The 12,618-nt window shown below is 44.4% G+C and overlaps 1 protein-coding gene across 2 annotated transcripts in view; it reads left to right on the forward strand.

Annotated features, from left to right (window-relative positions):
* Nucleotides 1–12,618, forward strand: part of Scrn1 (secernin 1) — a 62,375-nt gene that overhangs the window by 8,014 nt on the left and 41,743 nt on the right. For both annotated transcript variants that reach the window (XM_021647965.2, XM_060379983.1), the window contains exon 2: nt 11,972–12,131. In XM_021647965.2, the coding sequence (XP_021503640.1) occupies nt 11,973–12,131 (159 nt within the window). In that variant the 5' untranslated portion in view covers nt 11,972. The remainder of the gene's footprint in view (nt 1–11,971; nt 12,132–12,618) is intronic.

The following is a 12,618-nucleotide window of genomic DNA, read 5'->3' on the forward strand; positions in this document are numbered from 1 at the left end:
CATCTTCTTAGATGACAAGGATTTAGATGGTGTCATATTCACATCTGTATTAACTCATTTATTTCATTTTCCCCGTATGTGTTTCCTAACTTTGGATGACATATAGGTAGCCAGTTTCATATCATAAAAGTGTTACTGGATTCTTATGCAAACGGCTGTGCGTGAGGAAAAACAAGGCTTTCAGGTGCACTGTTCCTCTAAATCAGGAGTTACAGCTAGGTCAGGTAGTTAGATTTCCTGAGGCTTTTGGGTATTTTTCAATTTTTATTTTAAACAGATTTTCTTCGCATCTTCATATATGAAGATGCGAAGAAAATCTGTTTAAAATCTGTTTATTGACATATATACACATATAAGTACATATAGAATGTTTTCATTATTCTTTTTCATCATGATGTTGATGTGAAATCCCAGCTTTGTGCTTATCAATGGAGGTTTAAAAAAAACCCACCTCTTGTTAGCCACAAAGGATGGACTTCATCAGCCTGCATCTCTCAGGCAGAGAATATTGCCTAATGATATTGCTGAATGCAGATTAAAATGAAAGTTTCCAGAGAATAGCAATGATGACTCCTGAGGCTGTTTGCTGCTCCAAGGTGGGAAGGCTCTTGTATTCTCTACTGTAGTGCTGAATTTTCCAAAGCATAGAAAAATAAAGAAAAGAAAACAAACAAACAAACAAAAAAACAGATAAAGGAGGAAAAATAATATCATTTGAGACGGAGAGGTTAAGTAACCCCTCTGTACAACAGTTACACACTGGTCGGTACTAGCTGAACCGGCTTCATCTAGTTTAAAATTGTTCTTCCTGTGGTCTCAGTGTGGACCTACTGGGTCAGAGTCTTCTAGGACAGGTGTCGAGGAGCCCTCCATGGAAGGAGATCCAGACCTTTCTGTGTCCTCTGCGCAGTGGGAAAGAAGAGTTGATGTATATTGTTGTCCACATGGGACCACTGTCTGGTGAGTAGAGACATATTTTAAAGCTTGAGGGAAAGAGGCTGCGAATGCAACTCAGTGGTCAAATGTGCATTCTGGCTTCCACCCCTGTTAACACACACACACACACACACACACACACACACACACACACACACAGTGTGAGGGCTGGTGTGGAGCGTAGGAAAGGTAGAAGGGCCCAGGTTTCTACTCTTCCCATATTGCGTGATCATTCTAAGAACGAACAAACTGAAGTCCTTTCCTGTTCTTTCTGTCCCAGCATTCCGTCTTAAGGAGGTATCTGAGACACCCTGTAAGGTGTAAGTAGACACTCTGGGGAAACATTCCTTCCGGCAGATCAGCCCAGTGTTTCCTCTACTCTCATGAGAATTCTAGACATGTGCTTTACTTTTACATTTTTATGTTCTGGACTTTTGAGACAGGGTCTCACCATGTAACTTTCTACCTGTGATCTTCCTGTCTCAGCCTCCCAAGTTCTGGGATTATAGGTACGAACCACCAGCCAGCCTTGCTTTTGAAGGGTTACTTATTAGGAAAATTCAGGCATCTACAATGGAAAGGAGGCAGTAGAACAGACCTCATATTCCTTGCCCATCACCCAGCTCAGCTTTTATTTCAGCCATTCTTGTTTCCTCTGAGCTCTTCCTAGTCATCCTGAGTTATTTCCTGAATAGCATTTGCATAGGGTGTGTTTCTATAAGATGTGATTTTTTTTTTTAAGGTGGAGATTGAAAGTAAAATCTTTCTCTGAGTCTTGCTATATTGTCCAGCATGATCTCAAATTGCTGGGCTTAAATGATTTCACTCAGCTCAACCTTCCTAGTAACTGGGGCTATTTGTATTGGCTATTACACCTACACAAGACATGGGCTTCTCAAAACCATTTTTTTTAAAGTGGAAGTCATCACAGTATCATGATACCTGTAGGATATTAAACATTCCTCAGTATCATAGAATATCTACTCATTGTTCACTTTAGCCCAGTTACCTAGAAGATTTTTTTGTATGATTTACTGAAAGTGAGATTCAAATAAGTGCTGCTCATTGTAATTGCTGAGTATCTTAAGGAATTTTTGTCCCTCGTTCCAATTTTTTTTTAAACATTTTTCTTTGTTTATTGTTGCTGTTGAAGAATCCAACTTTTTCCATAAGTTTTCTAGGTTGCTGGTTTTGCTGATGGCATCCAACCACAGGCTTTTATTTCTTGTTGGTAGATAATCAGTGCACTTAGGCTGCGCTTTGGAATAGGAGTCTAACTGATGGTCAAGGTACCAACCATTGGTGAGCAGGGTGCTGTAGGATTAGTACGTCAGCAGTGGATAATAGGAGACAGGAAGTAAGCATTTATTCACTGCCCACTGTCTGCAGCCACAGTGCTAAGTTTCTTCCATGACCTCTCTTATAAACCTGTGTGCAATGCTGTGTATAGGGACTGTCTCTGTTTCCAATGACGCTGTATTAGGATTAGTCAATAGAGTCAGGATAGAGAGCAGGATCTCCGTGTCTCTACAGCATGTCTGTCTCATGCCCTGGTGCACATGGGACTTCGGGACTAAGCAGACCTTGGAAAAGAATGCAGTAACACAAACCTCACGGAGCTGATAGTTTGACAGGCCCCAGACTGGGGATGGAGGGATGCAGAAGGAGCTTGGAGAGCCCCAGCCTGAGTCTCCCAGCCAGTTCCACTCTTGTAGCCGTGCAGGATGTGGATAGGTCTTGCCAGACCTTTGAGTTGTCAGAAGCCACCAGACATCTGTCTTGATATGTTAACTGCAAGTTCACAATTCTGAAGGGCAACACTTCAGCCCAAACCAGCCAGTCTGCAGGCTCACATCACCCTGCTGGGAAGCATGCTAGCTGCAGGCTGGCTCGGAAGACCCAGCAGTTAACTGTGTGTGTTCTCAGAGGCACTAATTAAGCTCTGGCAAGTCTCCTCTAGCTCCCACCACAAACTGGGAAGAGTTCATGACCCCTCATCAGCTTCAAGAGGAGGGCCAGGCTGAGATTCGAGGTGATGTGGGCTCAGGGGCTGCTGTTGCACTGTGTAGTTAGTGTCTGGAATGTTCCCCTACTCCCCTTGTTGAATGAAGATTTGGTTCCCAGCCTGTGGCCCTACTGAGAGACAGTAGATTTGGGTGGGCCTAGTGGGGAATCGTGAGTCCCTGGGAGTATGTGTCCCGTGGGCAACAGCTCCTTGCTCTCTCTTCTTCAATTTCAATTAGAAAGTAAGCAATGCTGCCTGCCATAAGCCCAGTCGTGGGCCCAGAAGCAGAGGGGTCTGTAGACCATGAGCTAGAGCCTCCCTACTGGGAAATGGTTAGCCAGAATGGCTCCTCTATTATTGTAAGTTGTTCTGTTTTTTTCAGGGTTGGAGAGCTAACACACCTAGTCAATACTTTCGAGGGTCTTCTATGGCAGTCCCTCAATCAAAGCCAAGGCTGCTAGGATCGGGTACCCCCTGGCTGTGAAGTTTTATGCTCTAGTCTCCTGGACTCCAAAGGAATATATAAAATCTGTCTTCTCTTAGTCAAATCTTGCTGAATCTGAAGTAATTCACACCTCATCTGTTAGGTAACTTTTCCCTCAAGCACTTCACTATTCCTTCTTATTTCAACAGCAAAGCTATGGCAGAAGACTCAATTTATTTTTTATTAATTACAGTTTATTCATTTTGTATCCCAGCTGTAGTCCCCTCCCTCATCCCCTCCCAATCTCACCCTCCTTCCCTCTTCTCCTCCCATGCTCCTCCCCAAGTCCACTGATAGAGGAGGTCCTCCTCCCCTTCCATCTGACCTGAGCCTATCCGGTCTCATCAGGACTGGCTGCATCAGGACTGGGCTGGTAAGGCTGCTCTCCCCTCAGGGGGAGGTGATCAAAGAGCCAGCCCCTGAGTTCATGTTAGAGACAGTCCCTGTTCCCCTTACTAGGAAACCCGCTTGGACATTGAGCTGCCACGGACTACATTTGTGCAGGGGTTCTAGGTTTATCTTCATGCATGGTCCTTGGTTGGAGTCTTGGTCTCGGTCTCAGAAAAGACCCCTGTGGTCAGATTTTTTTGGTTCTGTTGCTCTCCTTTTGGAACTCCTGTTCCCTCCAGGTCTTTCTGTCTCCCCCTTCTTTCATAAGATTCTCTGCACTCTGCCCAAAGTTTGGCTATGAGTCTCAGCATCTGTTTTGATACCCTGCTGGCTGGAGTTTTTCAGAGGCCCTTTGTGGTAGGCTCCTGTCCTGTTCCCTGTTTTCTCCCTCTTCCAATGTCCGTCCCATTTGCCTTTCTGAATGAGGATTGATCATCTTACCCAGGGTCCTTCTTATTGCTTAGCTTCTTTAGATGTACAGATTTTAGTATGTTTATCCTATATTGTATGTCTAATACCCACTTATAAGTTCAATTTATTTATTAATGAGTATTATTTGTCCTATTTTCAATTTAGCAGGAATGTCAGTAATTTTAAAGATGGATTTGTCACCCAATAATATCGTTCCTTCACTTCTCTGGAAAGTACAATTTCACAGAGTTTGAATTCCAAGTTCCTCGGTGGGTGGGGAATAGGGAAGACCTGATGGCTTTCCTTCCTTGTATGAGGAAAGGCAGTTTGCACAGATAAATGCACGGCAGCTAATAGCTATCGCTCCTACAGACAGCCATTCTCTTCCTCTCCGGTAACTTGAGGCTTTCTTATTATTGGCTGAGGTGACTGATGAGGGTCACTCTAGCTTGGTGGAGATAAAGGGCCAGCGCAGTTTGTCGGCCATACAAAGAGCCCCCTGCCCAGGCTCAGACATTCATGTTTTCAATAACTCCTCCCTAAACTTTAGAACAAAGCCCTTTTCTCCCATGCAGCTTCCCCCCTCCTTGTCTAGACATTCAGCAATGGTTTCCTAGTTACAGGAGTACAAATTCCAGTCGCTCAAGCCTGCAAGCCAGCCTCCTGCCACCGGGCAGAGGCTGGTAGAGGCAGCAGTACTGAATGAGCACCAGGAGAGCTTTATCCTCAAGAGGAAGTCATGAATCCTGAGGAGATCTCAGGGGGGTTAGGGGCTCTGCCTAGGGATTCTTTGCTTAGCAATGGCAACAGATCTGAAGTTGTACTGGGGATGGAAAGAGCACCGTATGCAGACATTTAGCTTTAAGTTTTTAATTGTGGTAAAATAGACCTACAGTGATCATTGCAGTCATTTCTAATCGTGTAGATTCGTAGCATTTAGTAACCAATACCCAGGACTTCTTCCATCTCGTAAATGTAAATGCTTTTGTTTCTCCTTCACTCAAGCTTTGCGATACCCATTCTGCTTGCTGTTTCTAGGTATCTGGCTGTTCTAGTTCCTGGGTCAAACTGAAATCATAAGGTACAGTTTGGTCATACCACATCTGATATTGGGTTTGAATGTGAAATTTCCCATAGGCATTCATATGTTTGAATGCTTGTTCCCCAGCTAGAGGGCAGGCCTTAAGGTAGAAAAAGCTGGAGGAAGTGAGTCACTGGAAACGGGCTGTACTTCCTGTCTACTCTGTTTCCCCATGGAGAACCCAGTGTGACCAGCAGTCTCCTTTTCCTGTCAGCATGCTTTTCCCTCCATGATGGTCTGTACTCCCTTGAACTGTGAGCCAAAATAAATTCTTTCCCCCCTTAAGTTGCCTCTTGTCAGATCTAAGTCACATAATGAGAAAAGCAACTAATATATCCAAGAATGCAACTTTTCGTATCTGACATGGCTCCAAGAATAGAAAACTTCACATGTGACTTTACATGATGGGTCAATCAAGAGAGTACATAAAGAGTGTATAATATTCCAGTCAGGCTATGTGTGTAAGGTATATAGAAAATGTCATACATTCTGTGTTTTAGGGTGGGGCCCTTACCCAAAGTATTCCATCCATTCATGTCCAGCAATATGAAAATAATCTGAAGTCTGAAACATTGGGCAAAGCAACACTCACATGTATATGTGTTTTTCTGATTATCTTATTCATTAGCATACTGTTGGCTGCTGAATTTTAAATTGATTTTAAAATATAGTTCCTCAGTTTTGCTAAACACATTTCAAGCACTCATTAGCCACACCTGGCTAGCCACTGCTGCTGGCCCAAGCAGAGACTTCCAACTGATCAGAAAGCCTTGAGTGGGCAAGGAGCTGCTAGCTAACACTGATAACTGACTGGGGGTTGACGAAAACATACCAGATATTTTTTCACACTGTGCCAGCCAAGAAATAATCAGACTTCCTTTTTCTACCTGCCACAAGGCATTTGCATGTTCCTGAATGGTCTACTTATCCCAGCTTCCTGTCTTTTAATGCCCTCTCCTCCTGTGCATGGCCATCAAATAATTAATTGAAGAATTTTGCTTAGAGAACCTAGAGAGCACAAATGCACTTTCCAACGTTCCCAGCGTGGACCTGGGAGATGCCTGTTAGCATCGCCATTGATGGGGGTTAAATTGGAGTGTTTCATTAATTAGAACTGAATTGCTAACCTGGCAAGCATCCTAATTAGCTTTTGCCACAAAGCAGCTGTATTCAGCAGGCCTACCCCTCAGCCTGCTGCTTTTAGGGCTTTTTTTCCTTGAGACCCACAGTGAACATGGAATGCTGTGTCAATCCAGAATCTACACACATGTGTCTGTACAGATCTATACAGCCCAACTTTGAACTGCCTATACCGGCACTGTCCCTTTTGCTGTGAGATGCACACATTCCATTCTGTGACCCACAGGAGGACCACAGCATAGGGTTTGGAAGGTGCTGTGTTGGTGGCACTGACCTGATCACGGTGAGTCTCTCCCGGTCCCCTCACGCATGCACACATTTTTTTTTGAGATTATAATATAATTACATTTCTCCTTTCCCCTTTCTTCTTCCAACCCTTCCCATATAATCTGCTCTCCCTTCCCTCCTCACACCCTCCCGTCTTCAAATGCATGGCCTCTGTTTTCGCTAATCATTATTGCGTGCTTATATGTTTTTGTATATACATATACATATACATTCCTAAATATAAGCTGTGGAGTCCATATTATGTTACTTGTATGTGTGTTCTCAGGGCTGGCCCTTTGGCATTGGATAACCAGTTGGTGCATTCTTCCTTGGAGGACCACTGCTCCTGCTCCCAGAATTCCTCAGTTGCTACAGTTTTTTATGTAGAGTTGAGGCCTCATGGGCTTTTTCCTGCACACCTAGTGCTCCTTCATGGGCTAGAAAACCATGCCTTCTCAGGTAGAAGTTTGAAAGAAAAAAAAATGAAGGCATTAAAATCTCTTATGAGCCAGAGAGGAAGTAAACAAGATACTCCAGGTTAAAATGAAGTCGTCTTCCTGGTGGATTCTCCCTTAGCACCATGATACTCACAGCGTGATGAAAGCATATCCACTCAGAGCGTCCACTTTAGTGCCTGCTCCAGAGCCCCTGTAGCCAGGCCAGTGAATGCTTGCTGCCATTTTCTCCAGTCTCTAGAAGCATCCTGCTTTTCTTCACTAATTTTAGGGTTTTCGTTGTTGTTGTTTTGTTTGTCTGTTGAGATAGTATTTGCTTTGTCTCCCTATTTGGTCCTGGCTGGCTTGGCTTTTGATGCGTAGATTGTGCTGGCATCGACTCCCAAGGCTCCTCCTTCCTTCAGAGTGCTGATGTGAAAGGGGTCTGCCACTGTGCCCTGCAACTGGTGACTAATTCAATTTTGGTGGCTGATTGCACATTTAGTCACTGGGCTAAATGGGAGCATTAAGTACTTTGGGATTAGCGGTAACCTCAATGTGGAAATCTTTATCTCTAGGTTTCTTTGGAGAACAGTATAGCCGCTCCACCCAGTGGAGTCCTTAGACATCACATATGACAGCTAAAATGTAAATTGTTAAGCTTTTTTTTTTATTAATAAAGCTGACAATTCAGCTTTGTGGCCAAACTGGATGAACTCCAGGAGCTGTGTACTGGTGTACTAGTGGTTATCATGCTGGAGTGAGGAGACATGGCCTTTCTATCATCAGCTCGTCCAGGAGTCTTCCCAAGTAAGCCCTGAGGCTAGCAATGGGACTCAGGCAAATTAAGTTGACGCTTAGCTCAGCTGATGGTTGTGAGGTAGTTTACTAGTTCTAACTCTTCACACACACATACATGCACGTGCGTGCACACACACATACATGCACGTGCGTGCACACACACACACACACACACACACACACACACACACTGGAGTAGGGAAAGGAGAGAGAGAGAGAGAGAGAGAGGTCTTGGTTGATTGATTCCACTACCTTCTAGCATTCCTGGTAATCCACAAACCCAATGAAAAAGCCAGCACACCCCACCCCACCCTGCCCTCATCCCCAATCCCTGCTTTCCTGGGCTTCTGTTGTCTGTTCCCTCTTCATGGTCACCTGACCCAATGAGTCAGCTGACTTGCTGAGCAAGCAGAAGCCCTGGCTGACTAGGTGCTTGCTAAGAACCCCTTGGGTTTTTTGTGTATTCTGTAAGTACCTCTTATAAATGAAAGACTTGTTCTTGGCGTAGCCTGGGCATAGAACTAATAAAGTAGTTTCTAAACATGGCTGACTCTGAGACTTGCTAGCTTCTGTAGGTGTGACTGGCTTGCTTGGAGGAAGTCTCACGTGATGCCCTATTTTAAGGCCAACCCCCAAGGTATCTTTACTTACACACTCTCTAACATTTACAAACTACATCTTCTAGGTTGTTTAATTTGACACTTATAAGCAGAAGCATGTGAGTGGAGACAAAACATTTGCAGAAGAGTAACCCAGGCTTAGAAAGGTAGAGGGGCTTGCCTGTGGTCACACAGCTGGTGGCTGGCATAGCTGAGATTTGCGTCTCAGTCTAGAGCAGTGGTTCCCAACCTTCCCAGTGCTGCGATCCTGTAATATAGTTGCTCATGTTGTGGTGACTCCCAACCATAAAATTATTTTTTTGTTGCTACTTCATAACTGTAATTTTGCTACTGTTATGAATTGTATTATAAACATTGGTGTTTCCTGTTGGTCTTAGGTGATCCTCTTTTGGTCAACCCCCCAAAGGAGTCACAACCCACAGGTTGAGAACCACACCGCTGTAGAGCTTTTTTTTTTTTTTTTTTTTTTTTTTTTTTTTTTAGGATGCTGCTTTACTTCTGTTGAATACTGGACTCATAAAATAAAATGTGTTAATGTGTTTAATTGGGTAACTGTTGGCACAGATTGAAAGTGGGCTCAGCAAATGTCTTTAATGCCAGAGTTGGAGAAGGGACCACTGTAGTTGGGTCCCACCCTCAGCATCAGGGGCTTTTTTTTTAAGTAGGTGAAGATATGCATTTGCAAGCAACAAATGTATGTTCTAGAGCAAACTGAATGTGTTACTGCTTATGGATGCTGAGTAACTATCCAAGTCCATTCTAGAACTCTCACTGAAAGAAAGCATCTTTGAATCAGATCTGGACATGCAAAAAGACTAAGAGAAAGGGCTCGAAAGCCAGGTGCTGAGGCATGATGGCAAAGGATGCAGTTGTAGACAGAAACTTCAGTTAGTAGAATGTTAGAAAGCAAGAAAGAGACACTTGTTTATTGAAAATGTATTCTGCATGGAACGCTGTGTGGATCTGGGTTTGCAGTGGTGTGTGAAAAGCAATGGAGCCTTACTTTCATTTTGTGTGGTCTATGGAGGGAGAGACTGTGGATTGTTTATACTGAGATGATTACAGAGGTATTTCAGATTGTGGTTGTCACTTCAAAAGCAAAAAGCAGTGTAGGCTTAGATTTTTTCAAGCACCTGTTTTATTTAAGGTTCTTAAACACCTTTAACTCCCTTCTAACACCTCCACTGTAGAGAGGAGATTAGTAGGGAAAGGGGCTGTAGACCACTTTTAACTACTTCCTGCTATTAGGGTCCATGGGTAGGGGATTACCAAACTCAGGTTATCAGCAGTCCAGTCAAACAACAAAGCTTATATTGCAACGGCAATACAAGTCATCAGAAGCAGAACGATTCAGTAGAAATGGCTAAACTCCACCCAAACAACACAACTCTGCCAAAGCAGCAAAACTCCGCCAAAACAGCATGAACCGTTCTCTGGATTGTTTCTCTCTGCACAGACCAGTGGAGGATGGAGCTGTTGGAAAGCATAGTAATGCAAAAGCATAGGAATGAATAAAGCGTTGTCCCACTGTCTGTGGGCTTCTATTTCACCCTTCTCAGAGTCCACACAAGGAAGTTTTGCAGCTCACAACACCACGTCCCTCGCACGAGGTAGCTTTCAGCTGACCAGCAGCACACACCCTCTCACGGGGGCTGTTTTCCGAAGGGGAAAAACATTCCCACATCCCACACTTGGGACCAAAACAAAAGACGTATTCACATGACACAGCTGAGTTTCCAAAGAAACCAAAAACTTCCACTTTAGAGCAGGCTTTGTGAGAGGTGAAACATGGACCACACAGGTGAGAATAGTGTTTGAACTTGGATGGAAGCTGTGGAGTTATTCAGCCACGCAGGGAGCAGGGAAAGAGTAGGAGTGGAGGGGCACAGGCCCTGGGATGTTGGAGAACTGGAAAGGGGTCTGAGGGCTGCTGAGAGTGGAGGAGTGAGTATCATGAGGTGAAACTGAGGCAGGGGACACAGGCTGATTAGTCTTTATTTACCAGGTCTTTGTTTTAAGAGCTGTCACAGATGTGCAAGGTACTTAATGCAAATATTTCATTATTGAATGTGTTCTTTTATTTGAAGTTGCTCTGGCAGCACTGTGGTGAATGTTTTGAAGCAGGAAACAGGTTTTTCAGAAGTTCCTGAGGGGCTCCCATGCGATCCTGGCTAGAGATGATGGTACAGAATGGCAGCAATTGGGATGAAAGGGAATGGCTCATTCCCAGAGTGATGTAGGAGATGGTGAAGCAGGCTTCTGAGTCCTTGGTGCTTTAATAGGATGGATAGTGGATCTGGCTCCAAGATCTGGAACCTTGAGAAGAGACTTTGTTTGAGAAAGATTAGCCTTGAACATCAGAGAGATAGCAGGGTAGAGGGGTTGGAAACTCAAGTTGAGAACTGAGCTGGATTTAGCTGTCAAAGTTATTGGTGCAAGAAATCTCTGGACATGTATGAATCCCATCCTTACCCAGGGGGAAGAGGACAAGCTATCCCAGGAGCCAACAGAGAGGTGGAGCGCAAAGTACTGGTATATTCTACCACTGAGGCAGAGTAAAAACTGCTCTAACAGAGCTGTCATTCCTTTCATATCTATAAACCATTTTCCTCATAATGCCCAAATCTGTTCAGTGGTGGCCACCATGCATCTCTGGCCCAAGGCACTTCTGCAAGGCACAATCAGCTCACTACATCATTGCTTGTTCTATATGTGTGGGTTCAGATAACTGGAGGTCAAAAATAGAGTATGAGGGCATTACATCTGAATTAAACACACACAGGCTATTTCATCTTATTATTCCACAAGCAATATAGAATTATTTATATAGCATTTACACTGTGCTAGGCATTCTAAACAATTTAGAGATGACTTAAATTCTACAGGAAATATGTGTAGGTTGTAAGCAAATACTGTACCCTTTTATATGAGAGACCTGGGTGTCTCTGTAGGGTCCTGGCATCAAACTCCTGTGACTGCCAAGGGATAACTCTATATAATTTATTGATGTGACAGGTTGCACAGTGGATGTTGTGTGATGTGTGTGTGTGTGTGTGTGTGTGTGTGTGTGTGTGTGCCTGTGCTCGTGCTCAGTATGATGGCAGGAACAATGACCTCTTTTCCTTTCTTCAACGTCACTGCTCTTTCTGGCTGCCACTATGGCCTGCTGCCAACTTGAGTTTACTCAGTCCCATGGAGGACTAAGCACGTGTGGTCTCTGAAGCTGTGCCGTTCTACTCCAGACTCCCCAGACTGATGCCAGGCAGGATCCCGTTCTGAGTGAACTGCCAGCAGTTCAGTAGTTAGTTCGCATTAGCTGCTGGTGCACGACTCAAGCGCCAGCAGTTGCAGTGTTCCTTGTCCAGCCTGCTGCCACAACTCTCGCTGCTCTTCTCATTGCAGGATGTCTGGCGCTCCTCCAAGTTACTGTTTTGTGGCTTTGCCACCTCGAGCGAAGGATGGCCTGGTGGTGTTCGGGAAAAATTCGGCACGGCCCAGAGATGAAGTACAGGAGGTTGTCTATTTCCCGGCTGTCGACCATGGAGCTGACAGCAAAGTTGAGGTAGGTGGTAAGGTGTGGGTTCCTCCTCTGCTTCTCCAAGTGTCTTCTAGAATCTTCTGGCCTTGCCTGTCACCGCTGACTTCTTCTCTGGAGGCCTGCTTACCTTTCAGATGGTCCTGTCATTTCTGTTAAATCTGCTTTTCATGCAGATGTGCTCTGAGCCTTAACAAGAGCACATGTGGACTTCTGTGTTCCCTATTGTCCTTGTTTTATGGTTAAGGAAAATACTTACATAATTCCGAAGACAAATCTGTACAATAAGCTAGATGCATCGGAATCTCACTTGCCTCCTTAACTGGGTTCTTTCCTCTCTCTGTGTAACCTCATTTTGGAAGCCTTTTGTTTTGCGTTTGTTTGTTTAGCCTTCCTCAGTGGTTTAACAGAGAAATATCCCCCCTTCATATATGAACAGCTGGTCACCAGTGAGCGGTGCTGTTTTGAGAGGTTTGGAACCTTTGGGAGAGGCAGCCTTGCTGGAGGAAGTATG

This window comes from Meriones unguiculatus, chromosome 3 (genome assembly GCF_030254825.1).
Source record: "Meriones unguiculatus strain TT.TT164.6M chromosome 3, Bangor_MerUng_6.1, whole genome shotgun sequence".
NCBI classification, from domain to species: Eukaryota; Metazoa; Chordata; class Mammalia; order Rodentia; family Muridae; genus Meriones; species Meriones unguiculatus.